Raw genomic sequence first — 24961 nt, 5'->3', positions numbered from 1 at the left:
TTCCAAACTAAAATGGGTTTTTCCAAACTTAGCATTTTCGGTCAACCACATGCATATTTGTCGGAGCCTGCACTGTGTTCATTGTGGAAGTCAATATTCTCACCAACAACTAAACTGGTTCATGAAGAAACGCCTTTATTTAACCGGGTCTATTTAATAGTCAGAGTAAAATGACAGTTCTCAGTGGTATCAAGCCGATTAAGGATGCAGAAATTCTGCACCTTGCTCAATGTGTAATTATAAAGTTAGTGAACCCATCAATGATGCAGAAATTCTGCACTTGGTTCAATGACTAAATACACTCAAATCTACTGAACCCAACAACGATGCAGAAACTCTGCACTTTTTTCAACGACACTCAAATCTGCTGAACCCAACAACGATGCAGAAATTCTGCACCTTGTTCAATGTGTAACTATATATGTAAATTTAGTGGACCCATCAATGATGCAGAAATTCTGCGCCCTGTTCAATGACTAAACACACTAAAATCTTCTGAACCCAACAACGATGCAGAAATTCTGCACTTTGTTCAACGACACTCAAATTTGCTGAACCCAACAACGATGCAGAAATTCTGCTCCTTGTTCAATGTGTAATTATATATGTAAATTTAGTGAACTCATCAATGATGCAGAAATTCTGCACCTTGTTCAATGACTAAACACACTCAAATCTTCTGAACCCCACAACGATGTAGAAATTCTGCACCTTGTTCAATGCGTAATTATATAAGTAAATTTAGTGAACCCATCCATCAATGATGCAGAAATTCTGCACCTTGTTCAATGACTAAACTTACTCAAATCTTCTGAACGCAACAACGAAGCAAAAATTCTGCGCCTTGCTCAATGTCTAACTATATATGCAATTTTAGTGAACCTAACAAAATCACAAAAATTCTCAAATTATTCTGTTTTAGGAGTGAGTGTGGAGTCAGGAGTCACTGTGGCTGCGGCAGCCACTCGTGGAATTTACTAAAAAGTCCGATGTGTTCGTGTGTACAATTAACCCTAATTGTTTCTCGAACAGACCAATTTCCAATATACAAATAGACCGCCTGGGCTGGTGAGATATATATTCTGGCCACATGAGAAGTTGCCGACACATTAATATTGTAAACAATAACAATATCACACGTTTACGCGTAAATACACTCGCCGGCTTAGGTCTATAGTTGCGGTTTTGCCCATAGATTACGAGTAGTCCCTCTTTCGCTTAGTCCGTCGTGCGTGACGCGAAAGAAGGACTTTACCCAAGGGGAGTCTATGTTTTGTGTGTGACCTTTATTCCTACCGTGAAACTGCCCTCGGGAAACCCCTATGGATACAGCAAAGAGAACAAAAGAAATACCCACGACATTCTCAGAACCAAGTCGTGGGGTTTATCTTATATCTAAACAGGAACCGGCAGCACTCGCTGGGCACATTTTTGTGAGGTTGCGCTGAAATTGCGGCAAATAAACCCAGCGGCCACCAGATAAGATAAGATAAGAACTTTATTGATGTGAGGTATGGCCAACTTTCGTGATTAACTGTGATTACTTGATTATTTTCAGTGGTGCAAAGTTTTGTAATTCGTTCTCTTTTCACAGCAACTTTAGACCAAAAGATGCAAATTAAGATGTGGCGTCATACAACGGCTGTATTTATTCTAGCGAAATCGGGAGCAAGAGAGTTATCAGAATCCAGCACCGGCAGTATACGCTCCATATCCCCACTATTTTAATCGTAATCGCAGACGCCTTCTACGCATTCTTCTTAAAACGAAATCAACCGCACCAGAAAGACCGATTGCAAGCAAACAATAAGTTTCGCGGTTCGCGATATCCATGATGAATAAATTTGCCGATAAACACTGCCAGGTCAAAAGTTGACTTCGGGGAACTATTTGGACTATTTGCAGTGTAACCAGAAAATATGTCCTGACCGGAAACCCAAGCTGATACCCACCCAAGCCATAGTTAATAGAGGGGAATGATTATGGAACTCGACAAAGTTCTTTGTTGTATGTTTTTGTTATCTTTTTTAGTAAATCTTGGCATCTTTGTTTGCTCATTTGATGTTCGCCGAGCTTCATAACCATTCCCCTCTGTGCCCAAGCCAATTACCCATTGGGAAACCTCCGGCTGAAGGTGTGTTTAACAGCAACATGGCAGCTAAGCCAAACTCACGTTACGAGAAAGACTAACATTTTTCATTCCTTTACACACTTCTCTGACTGCCTCTAGGTTTCAGTGGATGACCGATTGTCTTTTTATTGAAGTGATGATGAAACGGTATCGCGTTACCCGCCTCTGAAGCATCCTGAAACGATGCCGATTTGAATGGGAAAAAAAAGTGCGGTAGTTTTCAAACGTTGATGAAGGCAAACTTCAACTTCAAAAAAATTGATCACAAACTGAAGAGTGACCTGGATTACAAATAATCATGCCGTAACAAAAGTTCTCTGGTTAAGGATTTTTAAAGCGGAAGCCTTCGGCTTCTTATCTAAAAAGAACTTACGTTTTGCGTGTTTGTGTGAATGAACGTATATTATTACACCAACAAACAAGAATTCTATCGCGCTTACATAACTCAACCTGGTTCGCGTCGTTCGTCTCATGAAAGCTTGCAAGGACGAGAAATAAAATAGCCCAATGAGTTTTTCTCTCCGAGCGAACAATCGCGCTATAACTTATACTCTGAAATAATTTTTCACCATAAAGTATTGAGAGTTCCTATCATAATAAGGTATTATATGACTCACCGTTGTAAGCAGCTGTTCCCGTGGACGCACTCAGTCTAGCAGTTCTCTTAAGCGGAGTGCTTTGCAAATATTCAGTATCTCCAGTAAGCGTATATAAACTCTTGTTCATCAATGTGCTCTTCATCCATGATACTCCATAAGCTGACATTTTTTTTGCGGAGAGGATAAATTCAATGTTCCAATTACCTCGCAGAAACTATGAAAAAAATAGCTTTAGCTATAGAGGCGCCATTCTTTGGAACAATCTTCCTTGTGACATAGGGGAAGCAGAATCAGTTGGGCAATTGAAGTCTACTCAAAGAAGCACAATAAGGATTCGTGGAAAGCAGCTTTTTATTTAAACATTTTACATTATATTAGGTATGGATTAGTTATTTATGAATTGTTTGCTTAAAGCTGATGAATTGTACCATGATTATATAAGGCTGATTATCTACCTACCTACAACTTATTTGTGACGATTTTGAAACATATTTTACGAAATCTCCTTATAGCCTCGATATAAAGGGAGGATATTGGAAAAAGAAATCAAACATTTTAATCAGCAGAGATGATAAAGTACAAAAATCTATGAAACTCAAAAACACTTAACTATGTTACCAGCTTAATAGTATTACATCATTGATTTTAGATTGTAGCTCGATATTACACGAGGATCCACGATTTCTTTTTGCTCAACGACCATTTATGAGCAGGGGCACTTTGCCCCGTCATAGTTTGGGACCCAAACCTTACGTTCTCTTCGGACCTTTTTGTTCGTTTGCTTTCTCCTACGGTCAAAAAATAAAACAAGAAAATAAGCTGTATCCTTCCATTAGTAGAAAGGGAACATACAATATGCGGATTTGAAGTTCTACCCTATCCTAGAAACAGTTTTTACGCATCCGGTGTGCGTTGTACACTCTTACTGAAGCCGGATTCGATGAGCGTTTTCACTCTCCCTGGGAACTTTTAGGCCCTCTCTACACGTATCCGGATATTTTTGAATCCGCGACTTTTTCTTTCCCGATTCAAAAGTTTCCCCGTCCACACGTAGCGTATTCAAATCGAATTCGCCTGTCCACGCGCATGCGATGGTATGCGGATTCACCCTAGAGAAACTAGGCCTCCACGTTGTGCCGCGATATTGGTTTATTGTTCGGTAAGAGACTGGACAGGATTTTGCTACGTCATCGGAATCGAAAATATCCGGATTCACCGTCCACACGTTATCGGATTCGTTGCGGATTTGTTTTTCTTCCACGCTGGGGAGCCGATTCAAAAATATCCGGATTCACTGCCGAATTCGCCGGATGCGTGTGTTCGGAAGCCATATCCGGAAAGAAAAAGTTCCGGATCCAAAAATATCCGGATACATGTGGACAGGGCCTTAGTTGTTATGGCCCTGATACAACTTCGCAAATGGCTGATTGTATGCATGTACCTCAGCCAATCAAATTGCACCATTTACACTAGTGAACTTATAGATTCTGCAAATTAGTAGAATTCTGCTCGCTTGACCTTAATAACAATTCATTCCGCGCGATTGTGCTGAATACTACGTCGAGAAATGTTTGGAAATCGTTATTTGAGGGAAATTTAGTGCGAATTGTACTTAAACAATTAGATTATATTTGGTCGACTTCCATGACGTGAAAGTTGACTTGGTCTTCCGCCTCATTAACTATCACCTCATAGAAATTAACAGCGATTAACCGAATTGTTAAAGGGGGTCCAAAGAAAAACAACCGAGTTTGGGAACTGAAGTTTGGATTTAGTAGCGGAACTCCTGCGCACCGAAGGAGCGCAAGCGCTTATAGTTAATTTATTGCAATCAGGAATATTGCAGTCAGGAATATTGTTTAACTTATTGCAATCAATAGCTCTGTAATCAGGAACTCCGCCTTTAGATGAGGCTAAATCGACATCTTACTTTTCGGTGATTAGTTCAAAGAAATTGCACAAAAGACCCTGGAAAGTAATCCCTAGCTTTCAGCTGGACGTTGCTGGGCGAAGGTATAAGCACAAGCTTATTAATTGCTTATTTCAACATGAAAACACGGAATCCGATCCAAGCATGAATCAAATTATTTTAATTTTGACGTTGAGCTTGCCATTACATTTTCTCAATATAACTTGCGGATTTTTTTTCTCAGGAAACCAGGTAGTTGCCAATCCTGGTATGATCTGGGCGACAATTAAATTGGGCTAGTATAGTAGACCAGAATGTTGCCTTAAGTTTAAGATGAAGTCAATAATATTTACCCACCTGGATTTTCTACATCTTTTCAGTCCAAGAAAACCACAGCTTGTGGAGTAATATTGAGTATAGTATGTAACGACATAAACGTAGTAGTACTGACTCTCTCGACGGCATTTTGCTGCAGGAAATAAAAAAAAAAAAAAACAAGATAGAGGGGGTTTTCTCTTGAGTACCGAAAGTAATTCAATGCTTGGGTTTGCATTGCTACGTTAACCCCCGGACGTACAGGGGTGGGGGATGGGGTGGATGCCACCTCCCATCCCCCACAAGGTTTTTTTTCAAAGTTTTGAAAAAAGATTTACTCTAAGGGGCTGAAACTTTCACTAGCTGTTCCATCATTCTCTGCGGAAATTTCGATATGTCAATTGTGTGTCCATCATTTTTGATGTTGCCACGGCAACCATCAAATTCCAAATTTCAACTTTTTTTGAGATGATTCTGTAGTTTATTTCCAGTTTTCTTCATCAAATTCCGGAAATTCATGAACTCGTACATTTCATCAGCATTCTGGCTTGATTTCGTGTTAATCATTATTTGTTGACTTTTTGAAAAAATTGTGAAATCAAAGATGGCGGGTCAATTGACGTTATTTGACGGCATATGAAGTCATTACCAAAAGAAAAAATAAAAATATCATCTTTTTATATAAATCTATTAGCGTTCTATCACGAATGCCGTTCTCTGATTGGCTTCGCTACTTACTATCTACTCTGTGATAGATAGTGAGTAGCGTGGCAGTGTGCCCTTCTTAGCAAAATGACGGCCGCTTCTTGGCATTTGCGAAGTGTCTGTGAAGAGGATTTAGATAACGTAAATCGTAAATTCGTAAACTCGTAAATTTATACTAAAACATTTAAATTATTCGCTCTCGATTTCTATGCGTGATAGTCAACTATCACTCGATTGAAATCTCGAGCTCATAATCTAATGACTTAGTAGACCAAGCTCAGGGCTATCTAATTAATGTAAGTTTATTTCGCTCCGCCTTAACAGAACGAAAACCAAGAGGGAGGTTCCATCCACCCCTTGTACCACGGTGGGGGTATGAGTTAGCTTGTACGTCCGAGGGTTAAGTGATTGGCTTAAGAACAGCAAACCAAAACGACAACAATGAAAACAACAACAACAAAAAAAAACAAGGAAAAACAGGGCACACGTCGGCTATGTGTATTTGCCTTGAGTTTTGATTATATAGGCTCAAAGAATTGTCTGTGCAATCTTTACTTGGCACGATTAATTTAAAACTGCTCTAATCGGAATAACAGACTAACAGAATCGGAATAACAGAATAATTCAGGCTGAAAAAATCCTGCATGGAACCGAGTAGTTTCTAAATATAGTAGGCCTCAGTTGTTCGAAGACTGCATAACGCTATCCACCAGATAAATCGCTATCCAGTGGATAGGTGTTAACAAAGCAAACCACGCTATCCGCTGGATAGAGATTTATCCGGTGGATACCGTTATCCACCATTCGAACGACCCGGGCCAGGAGTGCAACAGCTGCCACGTATAACACCATATATGACATGGCAAACATTTCTATTATAAAGTCGAGATAATAAATAAATAAATAAATAAGTAAATTGCAGTCTCCTGAGAGTATGTGACAAAGCTTACATGACATTAATTACGATTATCAAATTCGATAAGGCTTCTGGGTGGAGCCGCAGAGTTGCAAACAGCTGCTTATGTGTATATTGGTTGCTAGGAATGTGATGGCAGCGCTGGCAAAGACAATTATAAAACGCATTGCCCGCACTGACATTATATGGCAGATTTTACGATACACTACGAGTATATAGAAAGAAATAATGCTGAAATAAAGCTTCTTACGTTTACACTGGTTGCCAGACTTGTAGTAGCAGCGGTTGCACTGGCAAGTATAAGAGCCAAAGTTGTTGACGCAATAAGCATTTGAAGAGCACGAGTAATGTCCTGTTGCGCACTCATTAACGTCATGGCACCTTGAAGTGGTCACTCGTGGTCTAAAGCCAGTATTACAGTGGCATTCGTAGGAACCCGGAGTATTCTTGCAGCGTGAGTTTGACGGGCATTGGTAGTACCACACGTTACATTCGTCGATATCGATGCAAGTATAGAGGCCTCGGTTTCTCCAGCCTAACAAACAGCTGCAACGGTACGAACCTTCAGTGTTAACACATTTCGATTGCACCGGGCAAGAATTTGGAACTTCTACGCATTCATTGATGTCTTTGCACTTGGGTAAACGGGCATCCTTAGGGTCTGGGTACCACCCTTTGTTGCATATACACTTCCAACTTCCGGGCGAGTTCACGCAAGAGGAGTGTGGATCACAGCCATGAATTCCCCGTCTACATTCGTCAATGTCAACACACTGGAATTCTGAGACTTTCTCCCAGCCTGGATGGCACATACAGTAATAGCTTCCAGGGGTATTAATACATTGCGATGGAATAGAACATCTGAAAAGAAAAACTGTGTTTTGCATTTTGTGGAACCTGTAAATGCATAACCAAAGTTTAAATACAAACAGAAACTAAATTCATGCCTCTATTTTCCTTTTCTGAAATGCTTACAAAGGGAACCCATTAGTCCTTCCGTTTTTAAAACGTTGCACAATTTTGAATGTGGCATGCCTGGTAAAATTATTTTAATAACTGCCACAAAAATTTCATGAATTATGTTCCAGTGTCCCTGGAAGCATTTGAGTATTACACTGCAAAGACGCAATTAAGTTTTGCAATTTACCAGAGCTCATGCTGTTCACTTCAAAGGTTGTCATAATATACTGAATCTCAACCTGAACTTTGTTTTAAGTATTGTCTTACAATTTGGGCTAACGTCAACGTCAACGTTCCCATATTAAAAAAAAATGCTTTTAGGAAACAAAACTCACAGGCAGTTCAACAGCTCAGAGAACAGTTAACATTACACAAAAGTAAATATTACTTGTCAATCTCTTCCGCACATTCATCGATGTCGAAACATACAGGATGAGACCCTTGTCCTCGCCAGCCCAAATTACAACTGCAGTTGAATCCACCTGGGTAATTGACGCACGAAGCTTGTTGGTCACACACATTTGGGTATTGGCATTCGTTAGTATCTTTGCAGCTTTTGCCATCAAAGGACCACCCCACGAGGGAAGGACACTCACATTTATACGACCCTGGCGTGTTGACGCATTTGGCTGGTGGCAAGCAATCGTGCAAGTTGAGGAGGCACTCGTCGGAATCCACGCAGGAGAGAGCAGTGTCGTTCCATTGATATCCCGAGAAGCAAACGCAGGGTTGGACTGCACGTGGACTACGGTTGCAATAGCCATGAGGTCCACAGATTTCACCTTTCGTAATGGGGCAAGCTGTAATTTATTCATTAAAATCATTAGTAGTTACATTAAAGGCTTTTTGCCTACCCTTTTTTTCTTTCGTTAGTCTAGGGCCTTTAAACATATTTACTAAGTATTGGCATCAGAAACTGTTTACTTTTGAGAGAATCACGTGCCAATCGTGGCGTCAAAAAGAACAAAATAACGTCAGGCATTTCAAAACGTCCATCATCTCTAGCCACTAAATTGATTTCAAATATAGGAGGAAAAAATAGGAATACAAAAAATGTCAAAACAACCAAATTCGATATGAAACAGAAAATTAAGCTAGAAAAAGACTCAATTTGGATAAAATTGCCTTTGAAAACATGGTTGCCTTTGAGACGTCAAGACGCGTGACCAACAGTTGACACACAAACGGTTTTTCGGATAATTTTTAAGGAAAGCCAAATTTTGACCACTTGGGTTAAATAAAATCGAATTCACAGCGAAAGTAAAAAGAATGTAACCTTCTTACCTCTGCTGCAGTTATTTCCAAAGTATTCGTCATTACAAAAGCAAGACTGGTTTTCATAAGTCATCAAATCATAATTGCATGTACCATGACTACTGCACAACTCATCTGGTAAACAAACACTGCAGTCCAGTGGCTGTCTTGTCCAGCCATAATCGCAGTAACAGTTCCCATTTAAGTCACAGGTTCCATGGCCCGAGCAGCGCACCTCTGGTCTACATACTGAGCAGTTGTGACCGCTGTAGTGGCTAAGGCAATCACAAGTGCCATTCCGCAAACATTGACCATGGCCAGAACAGAACGTGGCTGGGTCACACCTGGAACATCTACCGTACGGCTCAAACCATTGGCGTTTCCATCCTTTGTGGCAGGAACACGTATAACTTCCCTGGTTATCAGTACAGTATGAATTCTCGATACAAGTGTGGAGACTAAGGGAGCACTCATCGATGTTGGTGCAGCTTTGTCCATCACCTGACCAGCCCGGGTCACATTTGCATCTATAAGAACCAAGCGTATTGTAACAATAGGCGTGTTCTCCGCACGTAATCCCCTCAGCGCTGCATTCATCTATGTCTGAGCATTTGAAACCGTCCCCTGAGTAACCTACCATGCAACTACAGTTATACCCACCAATGGTGTTGCGACAAGACGCCCTTGGGTGGCACTGATTGAGATCCCTGCTCGAACACTCATCTAAATCTTCGCATAACGAGGTTCTGTTTCGATGGTAGCCATCCAAACATGAACAGTTAAAACCTCCCATTGTATTTACACAAAATGAGGTAAGGGTACAGTTTGCAGTTTTAAGAGAGCATTCATCAACGTCAGAGCAGTTATTGACGCCATTTCCAGTAAATCCCGATTTGCATTCACAGTAAAAGGATCCAACTGTGTTAAAACAGGAGGCATTAGCGTGACAGGTGTCTTTTGAAAGGCATTCATCAGTATCGTGACAGTTCCAACCTCCGTCGTTGCTTTCAAATCCCTCTATACATATGCATTCGTACTTTCCTGCTGTATTCTTGCAGGTTGCTTCGTCCGTACAGTTATGGACATATTTAGTCTGGTCATACGTGGTTGCATTTACGCTTGCGTTCACTGCAAGATACCAGGGAATGGAAACCACAGTTGTGAAGTTTTTTCCGGCTTCAATGACGTCTACAAAAGCCTCGATGCAGTCTATTTTCAGATTATCACCTTCCTCACAGGCACAAACCAACGTGCTTTGATTTAACCTGCTTCCATTATTTGACACGTTGCGATAAACACAGGTTTCAACAAAAGAGCACACACCAGCTTTACACTCTTCCAGTCGACCTTTAAGGGTCTGTTTGATATTCCCTTCACATTCGTCAATTTCGAAACAGGCTTCCCCACTTTGAAAGAACCCTGATCGGCACTTGCACTCGAATCCACCATCAAGATTGACACAGTCAGCATTAGCATTACAAGATCCATAAAACTGCGGATTAATGCACTCGTTGACATCGATGCACGCCGTGCCGTTTTGATCTTCGGTATACCCTTCTGGGCATACACAGTAATGCTCCATACCAACAGCAATACAAGTCATGTTTTCATTGCAAGTGTCGTTACCGGATTCACATGGGTTCACAGGATCACAAGATGAGTTTCTCACAGCATCGCATTTGCATTCATAGCCACCAATCACATTTTGGCATATCGGGCCGGATGGCGGACAATCGAAAATGCCCCACTTACATTCATCTATGTCTTCGCACTTTCTTCCGGCGTCTGAGTACTTGCCTATACAAGCACAAACGCTTTGTGAAGTTGTGTTCGGATTTGCCTCACTTTCATTGTTGGTGTGATTTCTGCATTGGTACTCCGTACAACTTCTACTTTTGTCTTCAAATCCTTGCAAGCATTCACACGTAAAGCTTCCGTTTGTATTCGTACAAGTCGCAAAAGTATCGCAGTCGTCTAATCCGAGCCTACATTCATCCACGTCTTGGCACTCGTCATTATTTAGGCCACGCGATGTCCAGCCATCTCTACAAGAACATGAATAGTTTCCTGGAACATTCCTACAAATCTGATTCATGCCACAAACGGAACCATTAACACATTCGTTAACATCTGTACAGTAAACTCCATCTCCTTGCCATCCCTGAGTACAGTTACATTCAAAACCACCAAAAGTGTTGATACAAACTGAGTTAGCTTGGCCCTTGTACATGGAACAGTTGTGCATATCTTCAGCACATTCATCTATATCAATACACAGTGAGCTTGTGTTAAAGGCACACCTTCCTAGTGTTTCTGGAAACGAAGAATTCTCTATTCCTCGCCATCCTTGTTTGCAAATGCAAGTATAATTGCCTTCAGTGTTCACACAGTCTTCGTTTTCACAACAAGAATGCTTATTTAGCTCGCATTCGTTGACATCTGTACAATTGCGACCTGTCCCGCTCCACCCTGTCTTGCATAAACATTGATATCCTCCTGGTAAATCGATACATCTGGAGTTTATGCTGCAGTTATGACTTTCATCTTTACATTCATCCACGTTCTCACAGAAAATACCATTTCCAACCCATCCTTGGTTGCAATAGCATTCAAATGTTCCGTTAGATTCCAGGCAGGTTGCCTGTCCTGAACAAATGTCACTCCCATTGAAACAGTTTCCTCTTTTTACGCAAGAGAAGCCATCTCCATAAAATCCACTTTTGCACTGACACTGCACAAAGGGCAACGACTTGTTAACCACAATACAGAAGGCGTTTTCGTCGCAAATGTTGGAATGGGATTCAGACTCACATCCTCCACAATCCAAGCCATCAAAATCACAAAGCTTCGTATCACAAACTAAATCGCAGGTTCCATCACTTATTGATGTCATGGAGCAACCCGCTGAGCATGTACAGTCTCCTCCATCAAAGCCGCAAATTCTGTTGTTACATTCGACGTCACAGTGTCCGTTACCAACAAAGCTCTTCGGGCAACTCTTAGAAGAACACTGACAGTCCATGTTGTCGTAATCGCAAGACTCGACGAAACACTCCACATTGCAAACTCCATCTCCCAACGTTGAGTTCATACAACCCGGTGCACACTGGCAATCGTTGCCATCAAATGAGCATTCTTCCACTTCACACTGTGACTGACAGGCACCGTCCTCCACCATATCCAGTTTACATCCTGGACTACACTCTCGAACAACAGGCTTAGGGCAATCTCCGTTATCGAATCCGCAGGCCTGTACATTGCAAGCAGAATCACATACCCCGTCACCTCGAAAACTCGGAAGGCAGCCTTCAAAACACAACTCTGTAGTCAAACCAGTAGGCTTACAATCTCCACCATCAAAGTTACAAGCGGATTCATTACACGATAAGTCACAGAAGCCGTTTGCAATCATTGGTGGCGAACATGCCTGCGGGCAGTTACCTCCCGTTGCCTGTTGGACGCAGTCTCCATAGTCGTAAAAACAGGTGGCAACGTTACACTCTTCGTCACACATTCCGTTTCCCTGAAGTTGTTTGCTACAAGCACAGTTAACGTTTGAGATTTGACCGCAGTCCCCTTTATCCAAACCGCAAGATTCCGTGTTGCACTGGTGATCACAAAAGCCGTCTGCCAACATATCTGATCGGCATCCAGCGCTGCATTCTTCTTCAACACAATCACCTCCATCGTACTTGCATACTGTTTTATTGCACTTCTGATCACACGACCCGTCCCCAAGCCAAGAACTAGGGCACATGCACACATCTTGGCAGTCTCCTTTGTCGCTCGAACACTTTGGTATATTGCAATCGGGATCGCAAACTCCATCACCAATCCAACTCTCGGGACAAAGGGGCGTGCATAACTTGACTTTTGAACAGTCGACTCCATCCCAACCGAGACTGCACACACACACGCCCTCGATACAAGTACCATGACTAGAACAGCGGCCGGGGCAGGTGTTCATCTGACACTTTGTGCCTGTATAAGCCAGGTCACACTTGCAACTTGCATTAGCCAAACAAATACCATGTCCGGAACAGGAGGTTAAAGAATTACATTTAGGTGTGGCCTGCAGGGTAGGGTCGAAACGGCTGAGTCTGCTGTTATCCATGCTTTCGCGAGGTATTTGGAGATGAAAATAAGGGATGTGAGGTTTGCTAACATTTGTAACCTGGGTAAAGTCTAATAAATGGGACTTGGTTAGTATTTCAAGGCCAACATGGAAGTTGCTGTAGTTCTGTAGTGTGTCAGTATCAATTTCAGCGATATCGTAGTCTGTACCACTTCTACCATGCGGAGATACATTATCTACTCCAAGTTCAATTATCTTTTGTGTTGTTAGAAACGTCATCTTTTCCAGTGATATGTTCGAAGATGATAAAAGGCCAACAAGTTTAACAATCTCACCCCTATAGTTTCCGTAAACTAACGTAGAGCGGAGATCGGATGACTTGATTATTTCGAGAACCACCAGCTTTGCGAGAGAATACACGCTGAGTGGCTCGCGCGAGATTCGAATGTATTTCTCCCCAGTAATCTTTTGCAATTTGAATAAGATGTTAAGCGAAGTTGGCGTATAGATCTCGTGAATACTTCTCGGTTCTAATACGAAGTGAGATTGTTTAGAATAGAGAGATAAGCAATCTCCACTGTCATAGTTACATGCTTTTCTATTACAGGCTTGATCACACTTGCCATTGAAGAAGTGCACCGCTTGCGAACAGCCAGGGCTGCATGGAAGCAGATACGCTAAGGGGTCTCTGTAGTTCCCGCCTTTCGCAACACTCACTCTCACAAAATTTGGTAGTATTGAGCCTTTGCTTGACATTGCTGTTCCAACACTTTGCCCACTCTGAACACTAGTGATGTTGCGAGGTCTAAAATGAGAGAGAGTAACAATAAAACCTTCCCACTCACTTTGAGGCCAGCCAATGATCTCGATGCTGTCAGTTCCTAGTTTGACGTTTCCAGATATTGGAGAATAGATAATCTGTGATTCAGTGACAAGCAAATCAAGCCAATGCGTCAATTTAAAGCAGCCTTCCAACAATGCTCCAGTGCATGGTTCCTTGATGTTCCAATTACAACTAGACGACTTGAGACAACGTTCTTTGGTTGCCATGCTTTCACACGAAGATGGTGAAGTGTTTTCAGGCGATATGGATCTAAAGAGACCACAAAAGCTATCTTTTCCAGTCCTGTCATGTGAAATTCTTAGAATTCTTGGAAACATGTGGTTAAACCTTGCCCTTGTAGTGCTGCTAAAACAAATTGGATCGCTTTCTGGTTTTGGTATCGTTACAGGTGAATTGACGGCTATATGTGAGGTTCTAATGTGAACTATATTTGCCAGACGAATTTCAGCTTCCTTGATGTTTGACCACACAGATAAGGCACGGAGAGTATCGTTTTGTTTCGTCCTGATAACGCAGCCTTGTTTTGAACAATATTTCCCATAAAAGCCTGGCACGCAAATACACCGGCCATTTTTGCAAATACCTCTACCACTGCATAGGCGACCTTGGTTTACCGGACAAGGTGTTGTACACGTTCCATGGAACCAACTTGTTGGATTGCATACAGCCAGAGATCTTGAACCTGTTGGTGTGCCCTCGGTACAAAGAGGGTTGTCGTCATATAACTGAGAGCCACACCAGCCGCACTTTAAGCTGGAAACACATAGAGAGCATTTTTGATTTCGGAGGCAGGTTTTAGGGCAGGGAGTTTTGTGAAATACTTGGTCTCGGCTACAAAAAGAACGCCTGATATTGGAAAGACATCTTTGTGAACCTTCACACCAAAAGCATCTACCTGTGGCTGCACTGAAAAGACAGTTTTGACAAGTTTTATGAATGTTGCAAACGTCTTCTCCCATTGTTTTGCTCCGAGGCCTTGTTATGTTGAGCTCATACCACAACACATCCATGAAGTAGGGTAGACAAAAGTCCTTTATTGGGGAGAGGAAACCTTGCAAACTGGACGTCATGTTCAATACAGTGGAAACGATCATGAACGGATCCCATTTTTCATAGTTACTCAGGGGGTTTGAAAGATCGTAGAACGCCTGGTATCTCCTGCTCCAGTTGTATCGCGAGCTTTGTTTTAAAGGGCAATAATAATCGTGTATAATGTTCGAAAGCTTTTCGCTTTCTGAAGAATTAATATTCCGCAAACCAAGAATGTACCCATCGATAGCACTATTAATTGTTGATTTCGGAAGTCGCTTACGGCAAAAGGACGTTCTTTCCATTGACGTATTCCACGTGCTGATAAAATCCTCTGTACTGAGAAGTACGGCCGTAATCCATGTGAAAGTTTGCAGTGGCTTGTGCATGAAAGGATTAACAAGAAAACTTTCATTTTGACCAAAACGCCTTAAGTTCTCTACTTTCGATGAAAGTATCCCCGCCAAAATAAAATCAATTTCAATGTGGAGGTCGTCAAAGCTGTATCGAGCGTTAATCTTTCTTACGATTCTGTCCATGTCGATTTCTTGTAAAACAGAGTAGGGCACAGGATAAAACATTGATAAGTACTTCCAAATCCTGTTATGGCGTAGCTCTCTGTAACCGGTTTTTGCTGATTGCGAGAGTGACCAGGCCAATGATGTAATTTGGGTGAAAGACTTTTCTGGAAAATTCCTCTCTAACGCCCAGATGTCGCAGTACAGGCGATCGCACGGAGTGCTTAAAATGTTGACAACAAATGTGTCACTTATGCTACTGACAAGATTGCTTGCTGTGACATTTATGACGAACTGTCCGGATCCCAAGAAGTAATGCGATACTTGTTCAGTGGCGTTGTGAAGCGATGTGTTATCCCCAAAGTCGATATAAAACGTGACGTTTGTCCCACTGGCTGATGGAAGGAAATTTACTGAACGGCAAGCTCTTAGATCCCCGCTCACTTGAAGAGTGATATTTGTGACCGATATTTGAATGACCACTACTTCACTCGCAATGCCATTGCTGACCTTATTTCGAGCGAATACATTTACAACGTATACGCCGGGCGAGGTAAAGGTATTTGAGGCGAAGCCATATTGACTGAATGCTCCGTGAAAACTATACTTGTATTGAACATTTGTACCCGAGAGCGCAAATGAAGAGAATGAAACGTCTTCTCCAACTGCCTTTGGACTATCGGATATTACCGCCAAACTTTTGATGGGTCTTTCGCAGAGAACACCATCCCCGATCCATCCACGTCTGCATTCACATTTAAATGACTGGCCGTCTGATCCTGTGCGAAGGCAAGTAGCATTTGGATGACAGTTATTCTCACCAGTTGCGCACCTTCCTTCCTTTATAATTGTGTCCAGGGCAGTTATCTTATCTGCTTTGTCTTCATTAGCCTTTTTGAGGTTTTCAGAAGCGCGTAGGGCGTCTTGTCGATCTGCGTCTCGCTTTCTTTCCTTCAACTTCTCGTCATATCTTGCCCTTTTGAGCTCCCTCTCTTTCGATCTAACACGTGTTTGCTGATCGCTTGCATCTTTCTGTAACTGTCGTTTTCTTCTTTCGTTATTTCTTTTTTCCTCAGACAGAGCATCCCGGCGGTGGATTGAACGTTTACCACCAAACAATCCACTTAAGGATTTTATGGCTTTTCCTGCCAAGTTTCGAAGCCCTCGGGCTATCTCAAATGCTATTTGGTCGACTATTTTAGCGATTCTATTGACCACGGCTGTCAATTCCTTCGATACATTTTGAAAAATTCGCTTTGCTTCTTGCACAGCACTGTCGAGGCGTATGACTTTTGCTACAGCTCCCGCTAAATCCTTTCCCGCTTCGATAAGTATTCTGCCTGCTTTCTCTGCCACCTTCGAAGCATGTTGAACTGTTTTCCTAACAGTCTCTACGGCCTTCTGAGCCGTTTCTCTTGTCAATTTTGCTGCTTCCGCGACAGCTTTAGTGGCATATTCTGCAGTCTCGGCTAACGCCTTTTCTGTATCGACAAGGTTATTAAAGAAACTTCCGAGGTCTTTCACAAAATGTACTCCAAGTTTGAATCCTCTAGCTAACAGGTCTTTTACCAGCTCTCCAGCATTACCAGCGAAGTTTAACAGTCCTTTCGCGAGTGAACCCAACAACTGACCAGGATTTTTTAGAAACAGATCTTTAATCAGGGAAGGGGCTTCTTTCTTGACAAAGTCAATAACATGTGATGATATTCTATTAGGGGTGGCCTGTTCTGAGTTGAAAGTTAACAACGGAAGCTGAATGTTGGTTTCCATAAACGAAAATGACACTCTCATCGAACTTTTACCAGGAGCTGAAATCTTCAAGTCGCAGTTAAAGCGAGTACTCAAAACAATTCTTCCCACTTCCTTTCCCAAAACTTCAATTTTGCCGATGTCAATTCGTAGACGAACTTCAATATTTACCTGGGCTCTAAGGCTTAAGGATAATCCGCGTCTAATAAGTTCAATATTTATTCTAGATCCCATGAACAGAGCTTTGGCCCGTGTAACTGATCTTGACGGAGAATCCATTATATAAAGTCGGGAATCGAGCAATTTCACCCCTAGGAGCTTGAGATCAACATTTGCATCTAGAACAAACACAAGGCCAGGACCAAATGCAGCTTTGACCGATCCACCGAATTGAAGGACACCCGGAAAATTGAATATCAACTGTCCAACAACAGTTATCGTGTCTTTGGTTATGTTCATCTCACCAACCAAAAGAGGCTCATCAGCTAGCTTTACTTGGCCTTTTGCGGAGATTGCCAGTGGATTAGGCGAATTCTCGAGCTTGATATTTGCCTTGGCATTAAGACTTATTTCAACCAGATTCGTTATACCACCATCCAGTCGTATGGAGACGCCAGCATTACCAAAATTCTTCACTCGAAACGCCACCTCAGTGGAAAGAAGGGGTAGATCAGAAAAAGCTATCAGTAAAGCATCGTCTCCAGTTTCCGTTACAGGATATGGCCAGATATTTTTGTTCTTCTTTAGCTCGTTTGGTGAAGAGACTGCAAATTTCAACACAGGCCATCTGAAAGGACCAATGTTAAAAGAAACGTCCAAAACGCGATATCTGAGCGGAACGATCTGCAATAACCATTTAGGCTCGAACGTTTTCATAAAGTTCATCCAACCAATGAGAAACATCTTACCATCTATTGGAGGGACGTTCAAGCTAATCTTGTTGCCACCTGTATACTTCGGCAACTGGAGCATAGTCTTGTCATTGTTGTGCGACAGTTTCAAAACAAGTAAAGTACTGTTAGCAGTTTTAAAATCGTCCAAAGATAGTAAATAGTTTCTATCTGTATAATACCTCAAAAGGCCAACGAGAAGGGAGGCAATTGTTCCAAAGTCTTTGAATTGAGGTCTTCTATGATATATTCTTGCTTGGGCTTTAACATCAGTGAGAGTCGCGTAGCTGACGGAAAGTGGTGCTGCAAAAATCGGAATCGGCCAAACACCTTTGATGATAAAGAAGCAGTCTTTGCAGATTATGCGTGTTTCCATTTCACCTGCGTCTATAAGTAAAGGATTATCCTTTAGAAGACGCGACAGGAGTATTACATACTTCAGATCCCAGAGGTACACTTCAGCATCGATGTCCACAAAGGGCACCCCAAAGGCGGAACCAATTGTGAATCGACTTAACGACATGGCTGCCAAATCACTTGTCAGTGTTATTGGCGTTACCACATCCACTGACTCTCCATTTTGAACGTGTAGACTAAACGTCAGTGGGCCGTTCTGAGCGACTGATAAGACTACGGTTATTTCTTTCGGGAATTTTGGACCTCTGAATCTGTCCATGCCTCTTGGTAGGTTGTCAATGTTACACCCAATCCTATTTAAGGAGCCGGTGATATCGGGAGGAGGCCATACTGGAATGTTCTGTCTCAGTAGGTTAGAAAGGAAAGGGATCTTTTTAAAGAATTGTTGGATAATAGGCAGCGTCAGTGGAATGCACAATTTGTCTAAGCCCTGAGCATTAATAATAGCCGAAAAGCCATCCTTGGAATATGCAAAGGAAGGGAGTTTCAGCCTCACGTAGGAATCCTTCTGACAGAGCCAAGTAAAATCGCAGATGTACTCTTCGCCTTCCGCTTTCTTGCAAGGTATTAGCTTGTCCAGAATTGGCACGGTCTTGAGCTTGATCGCCATTCCTGTCTTTTTTGTTATAGAGACAACCATTTGTAATCTGTCCTTGAACACTTTGAAAGGAAGCAGCGTATTAAGCGCATCAAATCCCGTAACATCTAAGGATATTTCAAGGTCAGCTTCTCGTGGTGTGGCAAACAGAATTTTTGGATCCAAAAACTTCACTGTTAAGTGACAATCTATCCCAGCAAGTTTTAGATCTATCCTGATGTCTAGGAGCTTTTCTTTTAGCGTAACTATGGCCAAACGTGACGTCACGGTAATCAATCCGTGCAAATCACTGAAATGTTTTTCCAATGGTATTCCTTTAAAAGACGCCGTGATGTCTGCAGTAAGCTTCCAATCCTTGTTTTGCTTTAAGCTGAGAACCAAGTTTCGAACAGCAAGGTTTGCTTTAAATATATTGGACGGATCAGCCAGTGGTAGAGGAAAACCAAAACCGATATCGAAATCGTGAAGATCACACCGAATATTTGCATTGAGAACATTGAATTGGGGTTTGTTGAACGTTATTTTCAAGCTATTTAAAGTCACTGTTTTAAAGCTGAAGAACTCGACTGGAACAACTTTCAACAGTTGCTCGCCACCAATTAGAGTTGCCAAGTCGTATATATTTAAAGCCTGCTCTGCAAGGTTTGCTATTTCTAACAGTACAAAATCCTTGTGCACAGAAAGAACTGTGGGAAGAACCACTTTGCCAAGCTGTATCTCGACATAAATCGTAGGTATGACAGTTTTCTTGGCAGCATGAAAGGGATTCTTTATAAACAGGCTGACTCGAATGTGTCGAATAGTTACTCCCAATGGAAGCCAGACGTCGGTGAGATTTGCTTCGAACACACACGTTATGTTAAATATATGAAATCGTGGCTTAGGCGTGAAAGAAGCTTTGAAGCTGTTCAGGACAAATTTCTCTGCTTTTGACAGAATCTGATCCGGAAATAGCGACTTTAAATCAAAACCACCTCCTGTCAAACCAACAATATTTGCCGCTGATAGCTGATTAACGTGATCTGGGAAGATGTTAAGTTCCCAAGCTTGGGACGAGACGTGTGGCATTGTAAGGAATCCTCGAGTCTGAATTACGTCAGCTCCATTTCCAAGCGTGATAAGACATGCTAATCTTCCAACTACACTTACTTGAATGGCTGTCTCTACGCTTAGGTCAGCGGCTATGTTTTCAATCCTCAACCAGTTTTTGAGAAGAGTTATTTGGTCTTTAAGAGAAAACCTCAAAGTAAAGCCGTGTATCTGCAGTTTTTGCAAAGGAGGTACTAATCGTAAGTTTAAGAACTCTAGCGAAATCTTTAGTTTATCAAATGCAGGCGGAAATAAGTTCTGTAATCTGAACCCACCAATCAGCAGCTGGCCTAATTCTGTCATTGTTATGAGTGGAAATCTCGGGAATCCCATCACCATTTCAGCTACATGTGGTAAAGCTGCTGGGAAGGGGATATGGAAAGACACAGGGTGGGCCTTCAGGTAAAACATCCCAAATAGAGTTGCTTGAATGCTTTCCTTAAAGTTTAGATGCACCGTAATATTTTGAAGTGTCAGTGGAAAGCCTTTAAGGTTCCAGTGTCTTAGGGCAGTTGCTGTTAAGTTTAATGCAATCATACGTGCCGAGAGAGGTTTGAAATGTGCTTCCAACGGCCACATTTGCACGTCTCCAATGAAGTCTGAAATTGGTGATAGCAGGTCAGACGGAATTAATTTTCCTACCATCGGCAGAACGGTAATCTTGGAGAGGTTAAAAATAACTGCACTCCTCAGCTTCAAAGCAATTACAGCTCTGACGGAGACGGGTATGTTGCATTCAATTGGAAGTACGAGATTCTGCTCGTTGTCCGAAAGTTCGAGATTGCCAGTTATACCAAGCGTGTACGAAGGTATGTCGTTAAGATCTTTAACACGGAGGCTCATGGTAGGGGCTACAATCGAACAGCAAGACTTGAAAAAAGACCAAGCATTTGATATCTGTACTTCGAAAGTAAACGAATGCAAGGATTTCAAATTTTTGGAGAGCTGCACTTCTGCCAACTTTATCACGGACGCATCTATTATATTCAAGTCAAGAAGACTGGCGTCTGGTACATTCTTTATTTGTGGAATCATCTTTTCCAAAGCATCCTTTACTAGCAGTTGAAGTTCAAAGACTTTCATGGGCTTTACGAGTCGAAATAGGTGTCCATCAGATGAACTTCTTAGTTCTAGATCAAAGTTACTGGTACCTAAGGAGAGGACTCCTCTTAGGTTAAACGATCGTGTTGTCATAACGGCTGTGACATTCGAAATAACGAGGGCTCCAATTCCTCCCAGGTCCCACGATGTGCTGCACACAGCGTCAAACTCTGTGATTTCGAATGTCGTCAACATCTCGTCAAAGGAAATTTCTAGCCTTTGAAGAATCAGCTCTGGAAGAAATGGCCCAAGCATCGTTGGAAATTTACTTTTCACGGCAGCCGTCAAAATTCCAGTGAGTTGCTGGAATGGAATTCGAGGGCTTTCAAGTTCTGGGAGCCTAATGGTTAGGTTTTGGTTCTTCGATAAAGGGACAGCCATTTCAAAAGGAATGTGCGCCCTGTCTTCTACCAAAACGACCCTTCCTCTAACAAACATGATGAAGGACCTTTCAATGTTGACATCGATAAAAAATGACACGTTTTCGACGGCAAAAAAGTCATTAAGAAGATCCCACGAATACTTTGGAAGAGCAGCCATAAATGTTACCTTCGTAATTGAAAGATCATCAGACAAATGGAAGAAAGCTTTTTTAAGAGAAAATGAGGGTACAATTGAAAGTTTTGTTCTTCTTAGCCCGGTTAAGGTTTCTTGGAGTGTTTCACTAGCACTGCCGAAGAATGCACGATAAACTGCACTGATAAATGGCAATACACCAGACATATCCATTCTTTTAGAGAGCTCGATGATTTGACCTTGGGTCGACGGTAGCCATTCAATTTGGCAAGGCAGGCTGAAGTTTGCAATAGTTATTGCACCAGTTACCAGGGTCCGATCAAACGTGTAAAACACTGTCATGCTTCCGATATAAAAGAATGGAAACTTCCACTTCGTTGTGGATGGTATTTCTATTCGAAACTCTGTCAACGAGAAAGGGCCTGTTAAATTGAAAGGAATCCGCAACTTCAACTTTGTGACCACAAAGTCTGTCAGCAGAGTTCTCAAGAAAAGGGGGAAACTACTACTTAACCCTCCAAGTTTTGAAATGTTGGCGAAATCAGCCTTTATTGTTTTTTCAGCCTGAAGTGACAAAGATAAGTCTTCCACTTTCGTTGGAATCTCAATCACAAAGGGAAATACGAGGAATGCAGGCTGCCCGATGATAGCTGATGCGAAAAATTTTGCTTTGATTTCTACGTACTGAGGGCCAGGGAGAACAGCAACATTCACACTTAATTTCGAATCCTGCAATTCTGTCGGTGTCGATGCTCCACCGAGAATATTCCATCCTCCTGGCAATCCAACCAGTATGGCAATGGAGGCTAGCTTTAACTTTGGCCTTAAGCTGAAGTTTATTTTAAAAAGGTACAGCCGAAATTCGATAGACGAGACATTCATTTGCATGAAATTTGTGTCCGGGCGACGTTCTTCTCTTTCTTCGACACAAGAAAGAAATCCGTCAATGGAAATCGATTTATTTTCGTGCTTTACGTTTCTTACGGCTTCCAAAGTCAGGTATTGATTGGCATCCTTCAGCATAGTAACCGGTAGCTGTTGTCCGCAGATTTCAATCGTGGCTCGGAAGGAGTTTCGATTTTCACTCAGTTCCAACGTAGCATTTCTTAGAGAAACTTTGCCTAAAACTAGAAATGGTTTGGTTGAACAAGTGGTGACATTGACTATTGAGATATTGGAAAGCCCAGGAGCCACGCGTATGGAAAACTTTGGTACTTTGATGCTTTCAGAGATGTCCTCGATTGCGCTTAGAATCTTTCTATCCGTGTAAGAGGAAAGCAGTGGTACCAACGAGTTAAGGTCGACTATGGCATCTTCATCAGCGCCTCTGATTTCCAGGAAATCGTATTCATTTTCGGGAAAGACAAGTTCAATGGGTAATCCTGTGATACTGGAACTTAAAACAGTTCGATTGATCGCCGCGATAAACCCGTTGCCTGTCACTTTGAATGTAGACTGGGGTAGAAAACCTATCTGAATTCTTAGTTTTGGCTGCACGACTTTGAACTGAAATTTGTTCAAGGCGTCCCATCCAGGGATACTAAACGCCATTTCCATCGATGACAGGTTTCCGTCATCGAAGGATAGAATGAGAATTTCAATGGAGAAACCAAAGTCTCCAACCCCAACCAGCTGAAAAGGTGGCAGTGAACCACTGACGCCTACCTGTTTAGTGAGTGTCTCGGCAAAGCCACAGATGTCAGGGACTAGGAAACTCTTGTGGCGTCGCATTTGTATGGTACCATTTCTGTTTAAAGGCCATGGAAACTGGATAGAGATGTTTAGAGTTCCAATTGTTACGTCTGCATGGTATAACCCAGAGCTATCGTTCCAAATGCTGACAAGCTTGATGTTTGCTTTGCGCAAGGCCTCCTCGACATTCCAAATTGAGGAGAACTGATTGTTGTTATCTGAATAACAGCCAGTAATGGACAAGAACTGCAAAAGAAAGAAACATTTTCTATCAATCTAAGGAACCTCTAGCGTGCCTTGGAAATCAGGAACTAATCAAACAAGCCCTTAATATTTCGTATAGTGTGATCGTCCGGGTGAGGGTAGTTCTGAAAAGAACTGTTGTTGGTGACTGACGTTTCGACAACCTGAGCGGAAGTCACCTTCAGAATCAAGTGAATAGTGTTTGTCAGTCGATGACTGGGACTCGGCTCAGTGCTTAACCTACAGTACAAACTATTTTCAACGATTGACTCTGGAAAGCTGGTACACTAACCTAGAACAAACGCCTCTTAACAGATGTCAACAACTACCGGTGCCTTACAAACGACTTATCCACGACGGAAACGAAACCGACAAACGGACTTCTAACAGACCGACTTAACAATACATGGACCAAAAACCGACCAATTTGATTAACAATAGACGGATCGAAACCCACCAATGACTGATGACAAACTTTACACGAGTCTTTCAGCCAATACCATCATGGCTAAACTGACCAATAACGTTCAACGGACCAAACTTATAACATCATCGACTGACAAACACTATTTACTTGACTCTGAAGATGACTTCCGCTCAGGTTGTCGAAACGTCAGTCACCAACAACAGTTCTTTCCAGAACTACCCTCACCCGGACGATCACACTATACGAACTACTGATACTCCAGGGTTCAAACCATTTACGAAGCCCTTAATATTGTCGTCAGAAACTAAAAAAAAATCTATCACTATCATTCTGTGTTCAGAAACCGAATGAAGTTGGTTTCCGTCTGAAGCCCTTTTGTTTTGAAAAAATGTAAGTTAGCGGTAGTGAGAATCCGAAAAGTGACACATTTTTTCAACCTTAAAGTCACTTTCAGTTAAATTCCCCTTGCGTATGTGCTAACCGAACTGTGAAGTTTGGGCACTTTCTAACAACAGAAAAGCTATTTTCCACTGGCTTAAAAATGATTTACAATTCTAAAGAAACTACTCAAATTCGCGAAACTTACAATTACGAAGAGGTTGTTGCTTTTGCAATAGAAACACCATTTAGGCTACCATCGTTTACGTTAAGGACGTTCGCCCCCAAATGTTCCAACATTGATTTTTTTTTTTTTCTGAGACTTTTACCACTGTAAGATGATGAGAACACCCTAAATCTGAAAAAAAGCGGGCTTCGTTAGCGAATAAGGCCATAGTGTCTGTCAGCCCAAAAATATTGCAATTAGATCTTTGAAGTGAAATGTTCTCTGCCACATATTGTTTAAGTGAATTTAGACAACTGGTGAGGTTCCTTAAAGAACAAGTTCGCATTAAGCAACCATAGTTTCACGAGCCTTGCAGCCGCAAGATGGCAGGATTCGATGTCCCGTGGACAGAAATCTTGGAATTTTTTTAACACCCCACA

At 41.9% G+C, this 24961-nt stretch overlaps 1 protein-coding gene across 2 annotated transcripts in view; it reads right to left on the bottom strand.

Moving 5' to 3' along the window:
* LOC110047322 (uncharacterized) overlaps positions 1-24961 on the bottom strand; it is a 36921-nt gene that overhangs the window by 6825 nt on the left and 5135 nt on the right. Inside the window, exons 2-6 of one of the 2 annotated variants that reach the window (XR_016206195.1) lie at positions 8820-23553; positions 7924-8335; positions 6826-7436; positions 4997-5108; positions 2749-2944 (exon numbers count right to left, since the gene is read on the bottom strand). Coding sequence is in view for 1 of the 2 variants with exons in the window: in XM_089285741.1 (XP_089141867.1) it covers positions 3434-3518; positions 4997-5108; positions 6826-7436; positions 7924-8335; positions 8820-23553 (15954 nt within the window). In the remaining variant the exon portion in view is untranslated. Of the gene's footprint in view, positions 1-2748; positions 2945-3063; positions 3519-4996; positions 5109-6825; positions 7437-7923; positions 8336-8819; positions 23554-24961 lie in introns of those variants that run through there. The other variant, XM_089285741.1, reaches the window with a different exon arrangement.

The sequence above is a fragment of the Orbicella faveolata genome, unplaced genomic scaffold, assembly GCF_042242905.1.
Source record: "Orbicella faveolata isolate gen_17 unplaced genomic scaffold, um_ofav_v1 contig_13, whole genome shotgun sequence".
NCBI lineage: Eukaryota > Metazoa > Cnidaria > Anthozoa > Scleractinia > Merulinidae > Orbicella > Orbicella faveolata.
This window is presented reverse-complemented; position numbering and strand designations above follow the sequence as displayed.